This window comes from Meriones unguiculatus, chromosome X (genome assembly GCF_030254825.1).
Source record: "Meriones unguiculatus strain TT.TT164.6M chromosome X, Bangor_MerUng_6.1, whole genome shotgun sequence".
NCBI classification, from domain to species: Eukaryota; Metazoa; Chordata; class Mammalia; order Rodentia; family Muridae; genus Meriones; species Meriones unguiculatus.
In genome coordinates this window covers 128,105,435-128,128,526 of record NC_083369.1, presented here as the reverse complement: position 1 = coordinate 128,128,526, position 23,092 = coordinate 128,105,435, and the positions used below count along the sequence as shown (strand labels likewise).

Below are 23,092 nucleotides of genomic sequence, written 5' to 3'. Positions count from 1 at the left end.
AGTCCCATTCACCCCCCCCTTCTCCTCCTATGCCCCTTCCGTAGTCCACTGATAAGGGAGGACCTCTTCTATTTGAGCTTAGCCTATGAGGTCTCATCAGGCCTGGCTACATCATCTTCTTCTGTGGCCTGGAAGGAATACATCCCCCAAAGGAAAGGTGATCAAAGTGAAAGCCATTGAGTTCATGTCCCATATTGTCCTTGATCCCTTTACTAGAGAACCCACTTGTAAACTGAGCAGCCTATGGTCTTACTCTGAGCAGTGAGGTAACCCAGAAGCAGAAGGACACATAGGGTATCTACTCACTTATAAGTAGATATTAGCCATATAATATAGGATAAACATACTAAAATCTATAGTCTTAAAGAAGCTAAACAACAAGGAGACCCTAGGGAAGAGGCTAAAACCTCACTCAGAAGGGCAAACAGGATAGACATTGGAAGTAGAAGACAAGGAACAGGATTCGAACCCTCCAGAGGGGGCCTCTGAAAGACTCTGCCCATCAGGGTATTGAAGGAGATACTAAGACTCACAGCCAAACTTTGGGCAGAGTACAGGAAACCTTATAGAAGAAGAGGTAGATATAAAGATCTAGAGGGAACAGGAACTCTAGGAGACCAACAGAGCCAAAAAAAAAAACAAAAAACAAAACAAACAAACAAACAAAAAACAACAACAACAAAAACTGTGCCCAGGGGAGCTGCAGAGACCAATACTCTAACCAAGGACCGTACATGGAAAATACAATGCACTTGCAGGGGATAAATCCTGAGGGTAACATTCAAATCAGGATAGAACATCTAGAATGGTGGCAGTATTGATAACTTCTTGAGAGCTACTCACGTCATCTCTAGAAGTTGGTTAAAGCCATCTAACTGACCAGCCCTGGATTTGACCTCACGTATGGCAAAAATTAACAAATAATTGTAAAAATTCGAATGACCTAGTTGTATGACTATAATTCCAGCACTTAGGAAGTAGAAGCATGAAGATAAGGATGTTCAGGGCCATTCTCAGCTACTTATTGAGCCTGGGTTGCATAAGAGTCTTTTTTTTTTAAGTATTGCTTACATTAGAATACTATTTGCCATTATTTTATTAATGTACATATATATCAAATTACCATACTATATTGCATAAATGTGTGCAACTAAAATAATTTTTACAACCAGAAATAAAATTAGGTATTTGTTAGTGGCCTCCAGTCCTTCCAGCGCAATATTCAAACTTCATCCAGTCCTGCAAATATCTCCCACTTCATCTCTACTCTTCCCCATATGCCATCACTCTAGCCACAGCAGCTCCTCCACTGCCATGCTGCCCCACTTTCTAGAGCACTCCTTTAGGAATGCCTTTGCATACCATCATGGCATGTTACTTTCCTACAAAATTCACTATATATCCCTTAAATGTCAAATGAGACCTCTTCAAGATGATGTGTTATTCCTCATTCTGATTTAGAAGTAGCTACTTTCATTCCACAGCATCCTATGCAAGCCATATCAAGTCAAACCCCAAATCATGAGAGTGCCTATTCCACATAAGGAATAGACTCCACCAAAGGGAGCAGTGATGATATTATCCTTGATGCCAGCATGCAAGGAACGGGGTCAGAGTGGATCCTTATTTATCTGAAGGTTATATCTCTGAGCAGATGAGGTTTGGAACTTAATGCACCTGATATCATTTAGATACATAGGTGAAATAGCTAGATTTTAACCCTAGATTTTAACACAAATGGTCAGTATTGCTCCTCAACCAACTGGAATTTCTCAGGTTTTCCCTGACATTCCCAAGAAGCTATATTCTTGGCAAGCTCAGGACAGAATAAACTGGTTAGCAGAGGCAGAATAAATTCTTCTTTTCTGAGATTACCAACCATATGACATTGGCTTTATCAAGGGACTTTCCTGAGAAAGTCCTAACCAAGAAAGTTTTTCCTAACCAAGCATGTTTTTCTATTGATTTTTTTTTCTTTTCAAATTGGCTCCATTGTAAAACATACCCTGTTGTTTTATAAATGGTAAAACCTACACCAAAGCCACAGATAAACTAAGGGTTATTGACATAGACGCCTTTTGAGATTTGTTGTTATGGATTATGTTAATATTGCCAGAATCTCTTGATAAGATATTTATATTTATAAATGTAACTATACTATTTTTTATATAATTGGATGCAACTGAGACTAAAAACTATCCAACTGTGAAAGAAAACGACTGTTCTTCCAGGACAGACGACTGTTCAGCATGGGAATAAATTAGATTTCAACAGAAATACCCAGAATATGCTCTTCCCAAAAGCAATGATGTTGCTACTAAATTCCACTGGAAAATAATTTAAAGATAAAGGATGCTAAAAATATAAGGGAGGTGGTCATAGCTGATTTTAAAATAAGCGTAAAATTTACCTCTTTAAGGTACGATGGAGCCTGCAATTCAGGTGTCGGATTAATTCTCCAGTTCAGAACAGAGAAAAATAACTTGTAATTTATTTGGTTTTCTTTGTCTTCAAACCTGAAAGCATATAATTTGATTCAGTCTTCAGCATTTGAGACCACAAAGCCAGCTTAACTTTTACCTAAAACATATTCTCATGCATGTTTAATTAGCTGATGTTATCATCATTTCTTATTAATTGATTATCTACTTCTGATCCACCCAGAATGTAAATTCTTTGAAAGCAAGGATTTCACCTATCTAATTTTCCAGTGGTAGTGCTTGGTAGAAGTTCAGTAAAAGTTTGGTGTAACTGCCAAACAATTTTTGGTAGCTACGACTACTGCTACATTTTGTTAAGAATATTTGAAGGTTTATTATTTTAGTGGTTAATACATGTCAATAAAATAAAGTACTTTTGTTGCTCTTGAATTCCATAGCATTTAAATGTTTAAGACAAGCCTGCATTAATTAATTAATACATATGACTAATCTTTAAAAAATTGTGTGCATTAGTGTTTTGCCTGCAAGCATGTGTGTGTGAGTATTCCAGATCCTGGGAATGGAATTACAGACAGTTGTGAGCTGCCATGTGGGTACTGGGAACTGAACCCAGGTACTCTAGCAGAGCAGCCAGTGCTCTTAACGACTGAGCCATCTCCCTAATCTCATCTATTATGTATTTTTAAGAAAAACAAAAAGCATATTTGTCACTTATTATGTAGCCATATTAGAAGTCACAGAAATATGATCTTAAAAAAGAAATGTTCTTGACATACAGTGCAAAGAAGGTTATAAAATAGTATTACAGTTTTGTAAATTTTTATTTTGTTTTTATTATTTTTAATTATGCGTGTGTGTGTGTGTGTGTGTGTGCGCGCGTGCATGCTCTTGAATGTATGTTCAGCTAAGTGCAGTGTCCATGGAGCCGAGAAGAGGGCCTCAGATGTTCTGGAGCTGAAGTTGCGGGCAGTTGTACCTCCCTGATGTGGGTGCTCAGAAGCAAACTCACTTGCAAGAGTACTACATTCATGCTTTGAATCACTTAGCCATCTCTCTAGCCTCATATGTACAGTTCTTCTTCTGCTTTAGGTTTATATTTACATAAAAAGCGATTTAAAAACTGGTAGCAATACACTTATATAAGAAGAAAACCAGAAAATCAAATGGTGAATTTTCATTATTTTGACTATCTGTATCATCTGAATTGACTTAAATTTATAATCAGAAAAACAAGCCGATTTTTACGTGGAACAAAAGAAAAAAATTATTATCCTGCACCATAAAAGTTAGATTAAAATTAATAAATCTTAAATTATCGATATTGGTTTAAATTCATCCTCAACTTTACATAATAGAATTTTGATCACTAAGGTATGATAATTTCAACATAATTGCTGTAGTGTCCCAAATAGTGCCTAACTACTTCTTTTTAATCTTTTTCTCATTTTTGAGAAATATTTTTTTGAAATTTTTTTATTTAGCTGTACTACTTCTTAATGTAATACTCCAAGCCATTTTTCCTAAACTTGGCCACATCCTGCCAAATTTAAAAGCAAATTATTTATTGATCTCATTATACCAATATTTAAGGAAATAAAAGGGTTTGAAAAAGATATCATTCCAAGCACACTGCTCCAGGATTCTATCCTTAAAATAATATGTGCACAATTAGTCAAAAGATGTTTCTCTTTTCTTTTCAAGGTGTCATGAAAACAATAGCCCATATTTATAAATTCATTAAAAAAAAATCACGGCACCAAAAATGTTACAAGCTGAAGTAGTATCGATTCATCCATCGTAAGAGTGGAATAAACAAAGTAATAAGAACACAGGAAAAGGAATTCTATAATTCTTTTGTGTACATTTTCTTTGACCAAGAATTCTGATACAGCTACAACATTCTGCCCCTTACCACTGTTTATCCTTTGAATTTGGCTCACTTATCATTTCAACTCTTTTAAAGGATGTCTCTGTTTATGAGCATATTTATAGTCGAAATGTCGGATCATTATGTATTTTATTTGTGTATGTTTCTGGGGAACAACTAAAACTCAGTTAAAGATGTTTGGTGAGAAGTGTTCCATTAGCAGAACATCTTGAAGAAAACATTTTCTTAGCAGTCTGAGTGAGACCTGAGGTCAGAGAAGGAGAACATACAGAATCTTGGACTTTTATTCTGGGGAAATCTAGGAGCTACTGGAATAGTAACTGGAATACTGCAGCTCTCTAAATGATCAGGTCCCTTCCAAGTTCATACACTGAAACTTAAGTGCCAACGTGGTCCTATTAGGTCCTATGAGATTATATAGATCATAGGGCAAATCCTTCCTGAAATCAGTTCACTAGAGCATGTCACAGTAGCACATGTCTATAACTTCAGAAAGTAAATAAAGGTGATAGATTTCCAAGTTTGAGGCCAGCTTGGGCTACACGGTAACACACTGTCATAGAAATAGATAAAAAATTAGGATAGACAGGAAGAGAACTTCCTTGCTCCTCTGCCATATGTGGACACAGCGTGAAGGAGGCATTAAAAAAGCAGGTGAGGACTCTCAACTAGACATTCAACAGGTTGGCTTTTTTATTTTATTCTATTTTATTTTATTTATTTATTTTTATTTTTTTATTTTTTTCTTAGTTTCTCACTACCCAGAACTGTAAAAAGTAGTTTTAAATCTGTCATCTAACAAGACCCTAACATAAATAAGCCTAGATAAGTTCTAACATATATGTAAAGCTTATTCGTACAATCTAACTGATATGAGTAGAATACTTAGAATACTGGGGACACCACAGAAGTGGAAGAGGTAGGTAGTATTCTATCTCAAGTAATCCAGATAGAAATGATAGTGGTTTAAATAAAGCTGGTAACAGTGAGGAATTATCAACTCTGAATGCACTTTGAATGTAGCTTACTAAAAGACTACACACACACACACTATATATATATCTATATATCTATATATATATATGCATGCATGCATGCATGCATACATATCTACATATACACAAACATGCACACATACATACATACACACACATAATAGTTAAAGATATATACACACATGCACACCCACACACAATAGTGGTAGGGGAGGTACGTTTAAGGATGATTTGAAGGCTGGTAGCAAGTCCCAAAGTTTAGTTTTAGATATGCTACTTTTAGAAAAGAGTTTTTTAAATGTTAATGTATGTCCATGTGTGTATGTGTCTGCTATGTGAGTGTGTAACACATGTTTGTGTGCCCATGGAAGCCAAAATAATGCATCAGATTATCTGGGAACTGGAATTACAAGCAGGTGTGAGCTCCCCAACATGAATGTTTGGAAACTCAGGTCCTCTGGAAGAGCAGCAACTACTCATAACTGCTGAGTCATCTCTTGGGCTAGAAACACTAATGTTTAATGAAAAGTTAGAAGCAGAGGCAATGAGCCTGAAGTTCAAGGAGGAGATCCTTCTGAAGATTTATGATATGGGAGTCATTTGCTCTATAGATGATAATTTAAAAGCACATGATATTTAAAAAGACTGGGAAACTGGATGAAATCACCAATGAAGTAATTGTTCTTATTTGTTCATACAGATGAGAATGTAATTGCCAGGAAATTTTTACAACATGAATTCCAGAGGGCACTTGTTCAATCTCAGAATTTAGGTAATTTGGGAAACAGTCAATATATTTCTCAAATAAATCTGGGGTCACATCCAACTTCACTCCTCATACACACAATCCATTGAGCAGTCTTGCGAGTCCAAACTACTGAGCATATTATAAATGTACATAACCTCTCCATCTCTTTCACTGCTCTTTAAGTTAACACCATTTTCACCACTCACCATGCATATAGCAACAGTTTTCCACCTTGAGCTTATTCCTTCTCTCCACTCGGCCATTATCATAGCCCATCCCCCATCAGAGAACCCACTGCAAAAATACAGAGCCATTCAGTCACTTCCTTGCTTGAACTCCTTTAGTAGCTTCCCATTGCATTCAGAAAACAACCTAAGATCCTTAGCAAGGTGTACATGAACCAACTTTATTTGGACCATGCTTACATCTCTGATTATCACTTGAAAACTCTCTCCCTGTCTTGTCTTTTAGGTCTGCTGCCCTTCTGTACCTCTTGCTCCTTTTGACTGTGTAAACTCAGTTCAAATAACTCCTTTCTTAAGGTCTTCCTGAAGTGCATCTTAGCCCTTTGCCTGAATTTGTATTTGCCCTAGATTTGTACTGGAATTCAGAACATTTTCTCTAAGTTACTTTGGGAAGATCTACTAGATTTTGCTGTGATGTACTTAGATATTTGCTCATGTTTCCTAATTATTTCCTAACTGTACCCCTCTTCCCTGCCCACCTCATAAGGCAAGACACAATATACCTAATGACTTCTCTATTTAGAAGGGTATTTGTGAGAGAAATTTCTGAATCAAATAAGGATGAAAAATGTGAATAAAAGTGTACAAATCTCAGATATATATGAAAATTATAAAGAAGTAAAAAACTTTATCTTTCCCAAGTCCCAGAGCCAGGCTTGAAGTTAGTTAATGTGGTATAACCGTCCATAGTTTCTTTCCTAGTTCTTCTCAGAAGACCTCTGTGGATGTCAGAATACCCTGAAGAGTTCAAGGAGTGAAAAACAAATAAACTTTCAATTTAAACAGATAATACTGGCTGAAGTTTCTGGGATGAATATTTTCTTCTTAGGAAGTAGTTAGTGAATTAGAATGGATCAACACTAAATTTTATCTTCACCTTTTACCTAAAAGAAATAAAAACAGGAATACCAAAAGAATACACACAATGGCAACGATAGGAAGAGGGCAGCAATGGAAAAGGGACTTTAAAATATACTTCAAGATGAAAAGCAGATCCAGCATTAACAATGGACTTGGCAGAGCAAAAGAATGGAAGCTGAGCACTATGTGACCAAGGAGAGGAGCCCAGACACTCAGTAACCCACAGAAGTCCCAAGAGACTCAGAGAATAAATTATGTATCAACCAAGCAGAAATAAAGTATGGCACGAAAGCCAAGGATTGGTTGAAGGCACAAGTGGTTAAACCTCTAAGTATCTTTCTCTGTGATCTAGGGGGAAAGGTTTTAGCTACAGAGAAATTTAAAAAGTGAATAATTTTCAATCCTAGGTTGCTGAAGAGCATTATGGAGGCAGAGGGAAACATTACATTGTGATTTTAAGGATGATCTGCTTTCCTACCCTTTTACCCTTTCCAAAACATCAATGGCCATGTTTAGACTCTCCTCCCCTTTTTCAATCCATCCTCTCTTACTGCAGCAGAACACACACATGCACACACACATACACACATGCACAAGCACACACACAATACTGATCTCTCAATACTCCAAATGGTTGTGGAGAAATCCGCAGATTCCAATTTTTGGTTATTCCCCATTGAAGATGAAGCTACAGGAACTAATTTGTACAGTGAAGCTCATTGTCAACAAGACATTCCCCATCCAAACCAAGCATCTAACATTCAAGATAGAAGTCAAAAAAGCAACAAGGAAAAAGAAAGGAAACAGAGAAATAAAAACTGTTCAGAAAGCAGATAGCAAGATGTGAATGAGCAAAACTATATTACCTTTCCTGAGAAGAATACAGAAGTCTATAAGAAAGGAGCATGTGACCTAACCATGTCCTTGGAATTAAAAATATGGTAGCCATAAGATGACTCCATAGAAAGGTTTGAATATGAAATAAAAGAGATCACTTAATAAAAAATACACAATTAAAATGAGAAAACTGAGGAGACAAAATATTCAAACTTGATAGACTTTACGTATTCAAAATAGGAATGGAGGAAATTATTAGTAGAAAACTTATCACCAACAAAAGGAAGTGTCTTCAAGCTAAAAAAACCCAAAAGGTAGTAAACATACTACATATTCTAAGTCACACAATAAACTTCTAGAACACCGGGTATAAAGAAAATCTCTTCAGAGCATACAGAGATAAAAATAATAATAGAATCATAGTTATGCTAACATCTCAGTCATCATCAAAATAGTAGGTTAGTAGATACTACTGACATATTTGATAAATCAAAATGCAATGATGTGTGTGTGCATGCTAGTCTATTAACTGCAGAAGCAGTTAGAAAGGTTGAATATGGCTACTGACGCTGCCAGAGAGTGCGATTGTTTAAGAGAAGAAGAAGAAAGAAGAAAGAAGAAGAAGAGGAAGAAGAAGAAGAAGAAGAAGAAGAAGAAGAAGGAGAAGGAGAAGGAGAAGGAGAAGGAGAAGGAGAAGGAGAAGGAGAAGGAGAAGGAGAAGAAGGAGAAGAAGGAGAAGAAGAAGAAGCAGCCCCATTAATGGTTGTGTTACATTTACTCTGAGAATGTACCAATTTTGTACAAATAAAAATGCAAAGGGCATTAAGAACAGACAGAGAGACCTTAAAGCATGCTAATCTCATTAGTAATCTTAGGGAAAACAGTCTTGGAAAGACAGGAATACTCCTACTTGGGATCCTGTTTACTTAGAATTAGTCACTCTGTGACAGTCTTCCTTGTGCCTAAATTCTGCATATAGCTTGTTCCTTGGACCACTGATGTGGTGAGATTTTTTTTTCCCATGCCATCATTTGTTATCGTAGTATATATTTCCATTCAATATTTGACATGTTTGTTATATAAGAATGTAAGAGAAAATCCAAAAATGTGGTTCCTTTTAGCATTAAAACCAGGATATGTTGGAGAAGGAGACAGGAAACAGCTCAGAAATGGAAAAAGGTTTGAATATCAGGAGAGTGAGGCCAAACAGGTCAGTCAGAACCAAAAAGCTGCCCTGGAAGGTTATTGATTCTGTCACTCATCATGGAGACCTCTTTGCCTGATAACTAATGGAACCACTTGCCAAGTAGAAAACAGCCTTTCAAAGTATTTTGGAAAATCCTATGAACCTTATAGAAAATAGATCTCATTTTACAGTCATACCAGGCTTTTGATCTAAAACATGCTCCAGATTCTCCACCTGAGTTTTCTACTTCACCAAAAGACATTTGGCTTCTGCTAAAACTCTGATCTATATTCAAAGGATGGAGATTTGCCACACAGGAAGAAACTCATTTGAAAGGGCTTTGAAGCCAATTCCAAAGAAGAACTTTCTATGGCAACATTGTTGGAATCAGTGCACAGCCTTCCAGGGTGACTGCCCCAAAGGGCAAGGCTAATTCTGGCTTTTAAGTGTTTCTATGCTTGTTAAAAAGTCAGCCTCCTTACTTTAAAGTGCCAGCTCACACTGCTAAAGTGTTTTCCTAAAGCCTCCATAAATTCTTTTTTCCCTTTGATGCTCCAGCAATCCACTATTTCCCTCCCTACATGAACTAAGAGACATGTTGGTGGAAAGGGGGAGGAAAGGCAATCTCTCTGGTTCCTCTCTAAATAATAACAGCCCCAAACATGCCTCCTGAGGCCTTGCAAGGTGGGAGTTCTTAGAAGTGAGTCTAATGGGATGTTTGACTGATGTTCATGCTTCCATTCCCAAGAATGATGAATAGTTTTAAAACTGCAGAAGCCAGCCACCCCCTCACCAGAGGGAATAATGCTATGCTGCTTTATATTTCCACCCTCCACAGAGGTGCAAGGCTTGGTGGAAGCTGTATTTTGTTGAAGAAGAATCTTCCTCCTCCTCTGTTGTACTGGCTACCTCACTGCTTCGGAAATGGTCCAGAAGGGAGGGAAAAACAGTGAAGGAACGCTTTGACTCTTAGTCATACTTGGCTTGTGTTCATTACTACAGAATCCAAGAATTGTACTCTGGAACACCTGATGGAAGTCTGTGATGACAGATGCCCTAAGAAAGAGAAGCCCTGGGTCACTGTGGTGGGTGTAGTTGACAAGACAGCATCACTCAGGTTGACAGTAAGTAACTGGCTATTTCTAAGTAGCCAGGTCGTTAAATTGAAATTTTGATTCTCGTACAGAGGTGCCTGGTGAGGTGGGTAATGTTTGCCAAATATGGACTGTACAGATAGTCAATTCTCTGTTGATTGACAGAGAATTGGTGTATAATTCTTTTACATTTTCAACCTCAAATCACTCTATATTTGAACCCACAGAAAGACCTTGGGTAGGTATGCATATATAGCACAGTGAGCATGAAGGAAAAGGGTGGTGAGGACAGAGGAGAGGGAGCAGTAGAAGAAACAGAAAGAGAAAACAAGCACTCTTCTCTGAAACCCTCTGGAGTATACCAAGCATTGTGAAACAATAGCCACATGGCTTAGTGCCTGCCTTTCAGCCTCACTGCCAGGTATTGCTGGGTAAAACTGCATAAGACTAAGCCCTGCCACTAAGAGGGGGTAGGGCTGGGCAAAGCCTAATGACATGATTTTAAAGCCCTGTTAACTTTTTCCATTTTAACTGATCTTTCTGTATGGGGCACCAGCTCTCTTGGGAGGCCAGTTCTAAGGCATTCCATGGGACCCAAAGCCAGCCATAAAAGACTAGCTTGAGGCAGAGCTGCTGGGAGAAGACTGCATTTGAATTCCCGTCTAGTTTCAGAAGGTCAAAATTAGAGAAGGCCACCTTTTTATTCTTTAGTTTTTCAAGGAACACAAGATGGAATGACCTAAGATTTCCCTCCATTTTTTTGAGGTGTATGAAACAAAATATCTTGCTGGGAAGTACTAAAGGACATTCACATCTAAACAAAGATTCACAGGGGTTGAATAAGTAAGAGCACATACCCAGGGAGCAGCTGGGTTGGATTTTAAAGTTAGGTATGGTGGATTACAGACACATACAGTGTATCAGCAAAGAACTAATCTCCTAGCCTTCAAAGACAAAGGGGCCAGAGTCCTATATTTAGGAGCTCAGATAGAAACAAGGGATTAGGCTATCATATTGAGTTACAACTCTGAAAGTCACCTTGGCATTGAGTACCCTTTTTCAGTGACTCTCCTTATATCTCAAAGCTTGCACTTATGAAATAATAAATGATGTCCATTATCAATTAAAATACACCTTTTAAAATGATCATTACCAAGTATTCTCAGGTTCTTAACACTATGTCAATACAAAGTGTCACCACTGTGGTTGATGGGTACTAGCCAACACTACTAGAACTTGGGTGGTGAGGAAGATGAGTTCATACCATCTCTTACAACACAAAATTCTGGGGACTGAAGCAACTACCAATGAGAAGACTGTGAAGTCCACATTGCATCTTTGGTTGTACTAATAAGGAAAAGACCTAACCCAGTTCTAAGAACACAGCAAATAAAACAGAAATCTTACGCAGACATCAGAAAAATGACTGGATAGAGTCATTAAAAAAAGGAAGCATCTGATCCTGCAGCCATAGTGCTCTTAATGTTGTGATCTGAATTTACATAGCACTGCAGCTACCCACCCTCATTATATAACAGGTAATCTCCCCCAATCCTGGGCACATTATACATTGAACAAAAACAACAAGCTCTATGCCTGCCTCCCAAGAGAGACTGCAGACGTCAAAATGGGTTCTGGTTTAGCATGCCATGAGGAGGTCTGTGCAGACAAGAGACTCTCATCAAGGCTGTAAAGCCTTGTGAAGTCTGTGGGGAACAATAAGAATGCAAAATCTAAATGTAAGTTGCAGGCTGATGGGTCCATTAGGAATTAGGGCAGTCTTTAAAGGAATCTGCGGAGATGACGCAAAACAGCAAGCATGTGACCCAAATCATGGCAGGGCACATTGGATGGAGAGGGGAATGGGAATGAGCCATTTTCTAATCTGATTGGTCTGAAGTTCCCCTGAGTATGGGGAAGGGTCACTGCACAATTAGATGCAAAGTTAGACTGAACATGGGCTGCTCAGCAGCAGAGATGGATGACCTCCTCAATGTTAAGCCAGGCTTGGAGGCAGTCACACAGAGATTGAGAAAGACTCCAAGACAAGTTGCAGAATAGGCTTCTTGAATTTAAGGTCAAATCATAATGGCAAAGACAAAATAGTCTGCTGAGAGAATGGGAGGATGATAAGTTGGTAGCCGTAGCAGTGGGTAAGAACTCTGGGTCCTCCAGGGCCAAACTCCCACATCACTGGACTTTACAGCAGAACTCAATGTCAAGCCCATCACGAGGTAATCTAATAAAAATCTGCAGCTCCCTTACTAAGAGACACTTAATGTATGAAAGGCATTCAGATCCAACTGTCCCAAAACAGGGCTCCCTACAGAAAAGACACAAGCTCCTTCCAGTACAGTTTTGATGTTCACCATATGAACTGTGACCTCTGGCTCTGCTTTGCTCCTAGTTCTTAGTGGAGAGATAGTATCAGGTGCTTTGCCACTAACTTTTAATACATTACCTCAGTGACTCTTCAGAACTCAGAAGATGCAAATACTAGGAAGTAAATTGGTTATTCATTTTAGGGAAGATTCAGACAGGAGAAAAACCCTTGCATAAGATTGCAGAGCTACTGCCCTGCAGACTATCAATGCAGATGCTGAGACTTATGGCCAACCTTTGGGCAGAGTGCAGGGAATCTTATGAAAGAAGTGGGAAACAGTAAGATCTGGAGAGGACAGGAACTCCACAAGGAGAGCAACAGAACTAAAAAATCTGAGCACAGGGGTCTTTCCTGAGACTGATACTCCAACCAAGGACTATGCATGGAGATAACCTAAGACCCCTGCACAGATGTAGCCCATGGCAGTTCAGTATCCAAGTGGGTTCCATTGTAATAGGAACAGGGACTGTCTCTGATATGAACTGATTGGCCTGCTCTTTAATTAACTCCCCGTGAGGGGGGAGTAGCATTACCAGGCCACAGAAGAAGACAATGCAGTCACTCCTGATGAGACCTAAATGACCAGGATCAGAAGAAAGGAAAGAAGACCTCCCCTATCAGTGGACTTGGGGAGGGGCATGTGTGCAGAGTGGGGAGGAATGGAGGGATTGGGATGGGAGGAGGGAGGGAACTACAGGGGGGGATACAAAGTGAATAAAGTGTAATTAATAAAGAATTAAAAAAGATTGCAGAGCTATAAGTATATTCAAAGAACATAAGAGACAATGTAGAATGCCCAAGGTGGCAATACTGGGCAGCTTGTTGCTTGTTCATACATGGGAAGTCAAGCACGTTAGGAAAAGATGCCAGCATATGAATGGACCAAGGGTCAAATCACAACTCCTTACGACTATGTAAAGAACAAGAGGAAAAACACAGAATTTTTAAATAATTCTTATGAGAAAATCACAGCAGTCACCAACTAAAGAAATACAAGAGAGGTTCATGTTTGTGCTGTTATTTGAAGGGGTTCTTGAAGACGTGGCTTTCAGAGAGTTAAGAATAGCAAAAGCAATTTCCTACTGAAGAAAAAGCCAAACAAAACCAAAAAAGTTAGAAGGCAGAGGATGTATGTACAAAATGGCAGATGATTAATTTATCTGGATTATGGGGAAGAAAGTGGAAGCTTTGGGAAAATGATGACTATGGAGAATCTACACTCCTACGTTGCTTACTTTTTCCAGTTACTTTACACCAGGATGACCTACTTCCCCTGCACACTGCTACTAGAAAGTAAATGCAAATAGACCGAAACAAGCAAGCAACAAGAAAGAAAGAAAGAAAGAAAGAAAGAAAGAAAGAAAGAAAGAAAGAAAAGCAATAAATGGAGATGATTCTCTCTAGAGAATTCCTCTAGGTCAGTTCACTGAACACATCTATCTTGATTGGCTTCCTCTAGGTTCCTCTCCCGACACTTTAGATTCTAGTTCCCCAGTGTGAGAATCAGTTTTATCTTTCCTTTCCTTTCATGTTTTGTCTCAGATGAAGATTGTCCAGTACATCCCCATTTGAGAACACACCAAAACCAAACTTTCTGAGCCAACGACAGAATGATCGATCCTTCTGCACACAACAAAGAAATAACACTGGTGTGTAAAAAGGGTAACACATGGACATTTTGGTCTTATAATACACTTAGATGTTATATGTAAAAACAGACCTAGAACTACAGAGCTTGGCAGAAGACCAATATGAAAACCCTGCACTGGTGAGGAAGAAACGTAGGTCAGAATAAGAGTAGTGATAGATTGTGACAAAAGAGAAGAATGTGTAGGGTCAGGCAGTGAAAGGAGGCATGATTGTAAAGGCATCCTAATATGTTGTTTATTTCATCACACTAATTCAAAACTATTAGAAACAAGGTGTGCAAACTGAAAGGTTTAATGGTTATGTTCTAGATATTTTTCTACAATATTGTGACCTTGAACAAAATACCACCTCTCTCAAAACTTCAGCATCTCATGTACAAGTAGTAGTAGCAATAGTTCTGTCCACTCCAAGTTGTTCTCAAAAAGTACATGAAATAGTGTATCTAAAGCAATGGTCGTATCTGGCACAAAGAACAAAATGTTAGGCTGATCAAGATATGTTAGTCAAAGGGCAAGGGAACTTAGACTGCATATGAAGCATAAACGACCCAAACAGAACAGTATGGTGACAGCATCTTTCATGGAAACATCATCTGTTTTACACCTGACTCTAGAGAAGGATACAAGCAACCACTCATAACCATAGGTATTCTTACCTATAAGTCTTCTTTAGATATCAGGCACTACTGCCTTAAAAAGCCTGACCTAAATTTTATGGCAATATCATAACCAATAAAGTTGTATGTTTCATTTTACCTCAGGAACATATGTTCACATTAATGTCCAAAAGATGAAATAATAATTCATAACAGGCATTATAAGAATTAAAATAATGACTATGTTTTCCTATTATAATCCTTATGTGTAAGTGGGTTATCAATGATATGGCCAAAACAGTAAAGGGAAAAATCAAAGATAGTTAAAGAAAGTCCCCCAAATAAAAATATAAAGATCAGTCTCCCTCAATGGCGGATCTCTTACTTACCTAGACAGTAAGCTATCTAGAAGGTCCTCACTCAAAGGTAGTCTGGCGGACTTGCACATCCTTTTGATATCTTTGGAGGGTAATACACCTTTTCTGTATTCAAAGAAAGTAAATAAGCTTTCATTTATTGTATTCCTTTTTAACAAGAGTTGCATGTTATAGGAAGGAAAATATAAATTATATATATATCCCAAAATGGAAGTATAAAAACTGACATTGGAATTGTAAGTAAGGAAAAGCAGTCATCATATTGCGTTTCACCAATGTTTTCCACTTTAGGGTGACAAGACTGTCCTTAGATTGCAAGAGTGAGATTGCAGTTCTTGGTTGGTGATAGCACAGCATATTGAAGCTGTAGCCATGAGTGCTGCTCTAAGTAACTGATCTGCATTCTTGACCACTAGACAAAAATGGTTTAATATTTGAAAACAAACCCCTAATCTGACAAGCATTTAGAGCCCCTAACCCAATTATAAAATGACTTGGAAGTATTTTTCTGAACTGTTTCTTTGTTGGATCCAAACCCAACTAGGGCCTTCACTTTAATTTTCTTAGAATCAAGTCATGTTGTCCACAGGAAGCCCAAAGGTCACTTTACACAGAAAAATTTCTCCAGGGTTCTTAGTCAATCAGTGTTCTTTCATGAACCACAAAATTAGAACCCAAAGGGGAAAAAAATGGGTTCTTTATTTGCAATAAAGTCATTGAGATCTATAATCAAAACATATTAAGATCACTATATCAATCTGTATATAAAAGAATAATCTGGAGCTAGAGAGATGGTTTGGTGGTTAAAAGTGCTTGCTGTACTTCCAGAGGTTCCCAGCAGCCAGGCCTGTGACTCACAGCCACCTGTAACTCCAGCTCCAGGTGATCCATGCACTTTTCTGTCTTCCACAGTCACTGCGGTGATATGCATATGCACACAGAGACCCGATATACATATACGCAAAAAATAAAAATAGAACTCCTTTTTAAAATGAAAAGGTTTTTAAATGACCTAATAAAACTGAACATACATGGGCAGTGCATTAGAAATAGACCACACAGAGCTTCACTCATTAGTTTTTAAAAAGACATAGCTTCCCCCAAATAAACAAAGTTTATTTGCAAGGTATCTGCCACAGTTTATAAATCCTAGTTAGTACCAAAATAATACAAAGATGAAACCTTATCATTAAATCCTATGACTTCCTAATTTACCCTATTTTAGTACAAAGCACCTAGAAACAAACAAACAAAAAAAAAAACATGCAAGAGGACAAACTATTCTATTTATGATAGAGGATCTTCTCTATCCTTTCCCTGTCTCCTATGATTTAAGGTAGTTTCGCTAAAAATTGAGATATGTCAATTTTTGTCTTACCCATTTTCATAAAATATATAAATTTATTTTACTAGATAAGGTCAGAAACTTAAATGATTTATTAGAATCAATAAAAGCTTACTTCTGTCTATCTTCATATTCACACTTATAAATGAATACGGCAAAATTCTCAAACATATTTTTCTTGAACTTTTCATGGGCCTGTGCAACTAAGTAAGTTAGATCTGTTTCCGTGCTCTCAGGCACACGGTAGTGACGTGCAATAGTTATGAACTCCTGCTCTATGAGCTTCCCCACAGTTATGTTCATCAGGATCTCTCTGCAAAGAAAGTAGAACAACATTGATAAAATGCCACAGAAGAATATTTTCTCTGTTAAAAGTTCAAATTCCATTTCATAAAACTTTCCCTGTTTCTCAGGAGACAATTATTGTTAGTTATTTTGATATTTTTTTCTTCCTTTTCCAGCACTAAGAATTACATCCAGACCTCTGACATGGGAGACAAACCCTTTCCCATTGGGCTATGACCCTATGCTTCTTGTTATTGTTATCATTATTTTCTTTTTGAGGTGGGGTCTCATTAATTTACTTAGGCTGGCCTTGAATTCACTCTGTAGCCAAGGCAGGGCTTGAAATTGAGACCCTCTTGCTTCAGCTCCCAATTAGGTGGGATTACACACTTCTACTACCAAGCCCAACAATTGTTTTCTTTAACTTACATACATTTAATTTAGGAGCAGCAAGAAAACACCAATGCTAGGATAGAAAATAATAAGCATCATAGTTTTTAAATAAAATATTTTTCTACTTTGAGAATAATCTGCAATGAGGAAGTGAATTGTTAAGTCCTTGCAAGGTCAAAACACCTGTCATATGACTTGGGTTCAATGTCTAGTCATTGTCATTACAAGAAATAGTAACTGACTTGGTTTTCTGTTTTCCCAGGACACAGAATTGGTAAATCAATAAAGAAGGATATTTTGTACATGGGAAAAGCAGTTGCTCACATTTCTGTTGCCAAAAGTAAAAACTGAAATACCCTATTAATGAGAAAACACTTAAAAGAGTCATGTAGGAATCCAGCTGTCTGAGTGTTTAGAAGATAAATAGCACTGGGATTTTCTGGCAGACCTTAAAAAAAAACAGCCAATCAAACAACATATTACTGATGATGAGTATGCAAAGCCTAACAGTACACTGTCTGTACTGTTTTTAAAAAATTATATGTATGAAAGCTATAAATTGTGCAACATATATTAGAAAGACCTACCTCAAAATCATTGAAATAAAAAGTGTCACGGTGGTCACATGAATAAACTGCCACAAGAAAATTGACTTACTGGAAATAATTCAGCTCACAAGAGTTCCAAATAAACACGGAAAAATGAGATTTTTATTTGTTCTTCTACTATAGTTGGATCTTTCAGATTAATAGGCTTTAGTTCTTTTTTTATAATTCTGATCGTTATTATCATTTAAGGATCTCAGAAATGTGTGGTGGTGGTACACTTGGAAGGCTTGGGATGCTGAGACAGGAGAATAGCTAGGAGTTCAAAGCCAACCCATGTTACATAGCCATATATAAAACACACACACAGATAAACACACATATGGGAGAGGAGGGTTGGTGAATATGAATGAGAATATATGAATGAATAAATGAGTGAATGAATGAATAAATGGATGAGTAGATTACTAAATGCATGTACACATGCTGGTTTATCCTAATCACAAATTTCCTGTCCTGGAGTCCATGATCTTGCCCTTGTCCAAAGGAACTTCATTTTACATATAGGTCAGGCTATTGACTTTTCTGCTTTGCTTCTGTATTTTTAAAGAAGGTCAAGCTTAAAAAAAGCATCCCTCAATGTCAGTAATTCAGGTCAATAAATCAGTGATATTAACAAAGGATATATATACTTTGTGGGAAACCCCATGAAAGGTATACTGGCCTCTGAATTTCTCAGACTCTATATCGTAAGTTGGGTTTTCCAAGCATGAGATGAGCTCTCAAGTTCACAAACTAGCAAGACCAAATGAATGAAGTAATAGTAATACAACTTCCACTATTTGCTGAAAACTAGCTATATTCCAGATCCTGTGCTACAGAAACTTTTGACATAGATTATCTCACCTGACCTAAAATGTTGATACTATAATTATTCATATTTTTTAGATGAGACTATGGAAGCACCAAAATTTTGTGTAACCTGCTCATATTTCCAAAAGCTAGAATATAAACCTAAGCATCTGGCTTCAAAGCCTATGCTTCTATGTATTGCTTAATGCACTCTTCTGTTAGGACAGAAGAAAGACTGACAGAAGAGAGACTTAGAAAAAAACATCCTTGAAAGACATGAGACTTGAACTGAACTTTATGTGTCTGTAGAGCCAGAGATCAAAGCTAGTGCCTTGCACATGCTAGGTAATGATTTCTAGCCTTGAGCTAAATTTGGATGGGCCTCTCTTTGCAGTCTATGCAACTTTTTGAATAAGTTTACCAAAATTCATGTGTTGGAAACTTAAATCTCCAAACTAATGCTACTGTAATGTAGAAAGGAAAGCAGAGTTAGAGAAACTCATGAGGATGGGCTACCAAGAAGGTTTTACGGGCTTCATCAAAGAAGGAACAGAGCCCTGAGCTAGTATAACTCTGCCATGCTATGTCATACCATCTCTCATGTTATGATGCACTAAAAAGTCCCTTATTTCATAGCAGCATCACATTAATAGATTTCCCAGTATCCAGAAGTCTGAGCCAAATGTGCTTTTTTGTAAGCTACGAAATCATAGGTATTTTGTTATAGAAACAGAAAATGGACTCGGATATATTACTAAAGTCTGTTCTGAAAACTTAAAATTTTCAAAATAATTTTAGAAACTCTGACTCATTAAGCATCCCTGACAAAAGACTAACTGAACATAAAAGAAAATTTGCAAGGAGAGACCTAGACTGTTTAATACAGTAGTAATAGAATCAATACTCCATGAACATGTATAAAATGAAATACCATTAATAGTGTGCCTCTTACTGATGCTCTAACCTAGGACCATGCATGGACATAACCTAGAACCCTTGCTTGGACATAGCCCATGGTAGCTCAGTATCCAAGTGGGTTCCCTAGTAGGGGAACAGAGACTGTTTCTGACATGAATTCAGTGACTGGCTCTTTGACGTCCCCACCCCCCATGGGAGGACACAGAGGAGAACATTGCAGCCAGTTCTGATGAGACCTGCTAAGCTAGGGTCAGATGGAAGGGGAGGAGGACCTCCCCTATCAGTGGACTTGGAGAGGGGCAGGGAGGAGATGAAGGATGGAGAATGGGATTAGGAGGGAATGAGGGAGGGGGCTACAGCTGGGATACAAAGTGAATAAACTCTATTGATAAAGAAAATAGTGTGCCTCGTGGTATCAATGATAATAATAATGCTGATCTCTATTGATAAGCATAGCGAGTTCCCAACAAAGCTCAAGACATGGGTGAATATATAATAACAGGGAAAAACCAACAATCATGGGGCATATACATGAAAACAGGCATTATCTGTTTCCTTTTCATAACTCAAATGACAATACATGCTAGAGAGGATGTGGAGAAAAGGGAACCTTCCTCCATTGCTGGTGGGAATGCAAACTTGTACAACCACTTTGGAAATCAATTTGGTGCTTTCTCAGAAAATTAGGAATAGTGCTTCCTTAAGATCCAGCTATACCATTCCTAGGCATATATTCAAAAGATGCTCACATACACAACAAAGACATTTGTTCAACCATGTTTGTCACAGCTTTATTTGTAATAACTAGAAGCTGCAAATGAGCCAGATGTTCCTCAACTGAGGAATGGATACAGAAACTGTGTTGCATTTACACAATGGAATACTACGCAACAACTAAAAACAAAGAAGTCATGAAATTTGCAGGCAAATGGTAGGATCTAGAAAAGATCATCCTGAATGAGGTATCCCAGAAACAGAAAGACACACACAGTATATACTCATTTATAAGTGGATATTGTTCATATAATATAGGATAAACCTACACATATCTGTACACCTAAAGAAACCAAGCAAGAAGGAGGACCCTTGGTAAGATGATCAATCCTTACCAAAAAAGAAAAACAGGATGGACATTCCATGTAGGAGAAAACAAGAAACAGGACAGGAGCCTACCACAGAAAGCTTCTGAAAGACTCTACCCAGCAGTGTACCAAAGCAGATGCTGAGACTCATAACCAAATTTTGGGCAGAGTGCAGGGAATCTTATGAAAGAAGGGGGAGTTAGTAAGACCTGGAAAGGACAGGAGCTCCACAAGGAGAGGAACAGTACCAAAATATCTGGGCATGGGGGTCTTTTTTGAGACTGATATTCCAACTAAGGACCATTCATGGATATTACCTAGAACCCCTGCTCAGATGTTGTACATGGCCGCTCAGTATCCAAGTGAGTTCCCTAGTAATGGGAACAGGGACTGTCTCTGACATGAACTCAGTGACTGGCTCTTTGACCACCTCCCCTGAGAGGGCAACAGCCTTGCCAGGCCACAGAGGAGGACAATGCAGCCAGTCCTGATGAGACTTGATGAGCTAAGGTCAGACAGAAGGGGAGGAGGATCTCCCCTATCAGTTGACTTAGAGAGGAGCTTGGGAGGAGAAGAGGGAGAGAGGGTGGGATTGGGAGGGAATGAATGATAGGGCTACAGCTGAGATACAATGTGAATAAACTATAATTAATATAAAAAATTAAAATAGAATGCATTTGAAAGTAGAACACAGCAGGATGAGTAAGTGGCATACTCCCACAATGCAAAAGAAGGAAGGAAAAAAATAAGGAAGGAAGGAAGGAAGGAAGGAAGGAAGGAAGGAAGGAAGGAAGGAAGGAAGGAAGGAAGGAAAAAGAACAAGGAGGGAAGTGAGGGAGGGAGGAAGAGGAGGGATGGGAGTAGAGGGGGAAAGAAGACATGCACAGCAGTAGCTAGAAACATTCAATACACCTTTAACTAAACATATTATAATACCTCCAGATCATAAAAATTTATTTTCCTTTTCATTGCATAAACTGAAATTATCCTAGCTTCGCTGCAGCTCAAATTTATGTCTGTTGGGTCCCCTGTATGCTTGTTTTAAACATCTCTGTATCCTACATTCCATCGCTTTATATGAGAACTTCAGGACCAAGCCACTCCAAGCAGAAACAAAGACCCAGCCAAAAGCTTGAAGTGCTGCCTGTATGGCTGCTGTAGAGTGAGAAGTGGGTCTCCACCTCCAGGATCTCTACCCAGAAATCCATGCCTCACCACTCAGATGTCTAAATGGTAGCTCTACTACTAATTTGCCTTGACTCCCCATGTTCTTTAGGATTTGAACCATCTTGCCAAACTTCAACAAGCTTCAAAAGAAAAAATCAAAAATCTTTACAAAATAGTACATTCTATTTCTGTGGTACAGTAAACAGCATCTTACCATTGTTGACACTTAGGATGTGGGTAAAGCTGGACAACTGCTACTTTCATCTAGTTCCAAAGCATTATATCACCCCCAAAGAACATGATACCCATTAAGCACCTTCCTGCCACCAGCCTTCTCCCCTCCATGGCAGGCCCTAATATGATTTCTGTCTTTGCAGGTTTGCCAGTTTTTGATATTTCATATAAATGGAGTCATATGTGATCTTTTGTTATTGGGTTCATTTATGTAACACATGTTTTCAAGGTTCACCCACATTGTAGCATATTTAAGTACTCAGTTCCTTTTCAGGGTAGAATAATATCTCATTGTGTGAATATACAGTTTTTCTTTTCTGTGTATTCATGGATATCTAGATTGCTGCCACCCTTTGCTAATGTAAACAGTGCTTCCATGAGTATTTGTGCACAAGGTCCTTTTTGAATACCTACTTTGTTTAGTCCCACTTTGTTTGAGCCAGAATTTTACTTTATAACCCAGGGTAGCCTGAATTCACTTTGTAGTCCAGGCTGGTCTTTAATTCACATTAATCTTCCTGCCTGAGCCTCCTGAGTGCTGGGATTAGATCTATGCTGCCATGCTGATCTGGGAACCTGGTTTCAGCTTGGAGGTGATATGTGTATTCAGGAATTTAATGTCTTGGCTGCATAGTAATTAGTGTTTAAGTTATTAAGGAACTGCCTACTTGTTTCCTTCACATTCCACTTTAGCTTTTCAAAACCACAAAACAAATGTCTAGTTTCCACCAGTCATAGCCAGTCCTCATCTAAAAGTCCAGAGAATCTGGAATGAGACCTGATACCAATATCTCACCTCATAATTTCCTGTGAAGTCACTGAGGAAAAATGAAAATATACTTTAAAAACTACTTAGTGGGTAGTTAAGCAAGTAAGAACATGTGCTGCTCTTGCAGAGGGACCAAGTACATGTCCTAGCACCCATAAATTGCCTGTAACTCCAGCTCCATGCTATCTGATACCCTCTTCTA

At 38.1% G+C, this 23,092-nt stretch overlaps 1 protein-coding gene across 1 annotated transcript in view; it reads right to left on the bottom strand.

The window, feature by feature from the left end:
* Nucleotides 1-23,092, bottom strand: part of Efhc2 (EF-hand domain containing 2) — a 156,878-nt gene that overhangs the window by 7,330 nt on the left and 126,456 nt on the right. The window contains exons 12-14 of the mRNA XM_060374307.1: nt 16,761-16,958; nt 15,313-15,405; nt 2,411-2,516 (exon numbers count right to left, since the gene is read on the bottom strand). Coding sequence (XP_060230290.1) covers nt 2,411-2,516; nt 15,313-15,405; nt 16,761-16,958 — 397 coding nt within the window. The remainder of the gene's footprint in view (nt 1-2,410; nt 2,517-15,312; nt 15,406-16,760; nt 16,959-23,092) is intronic.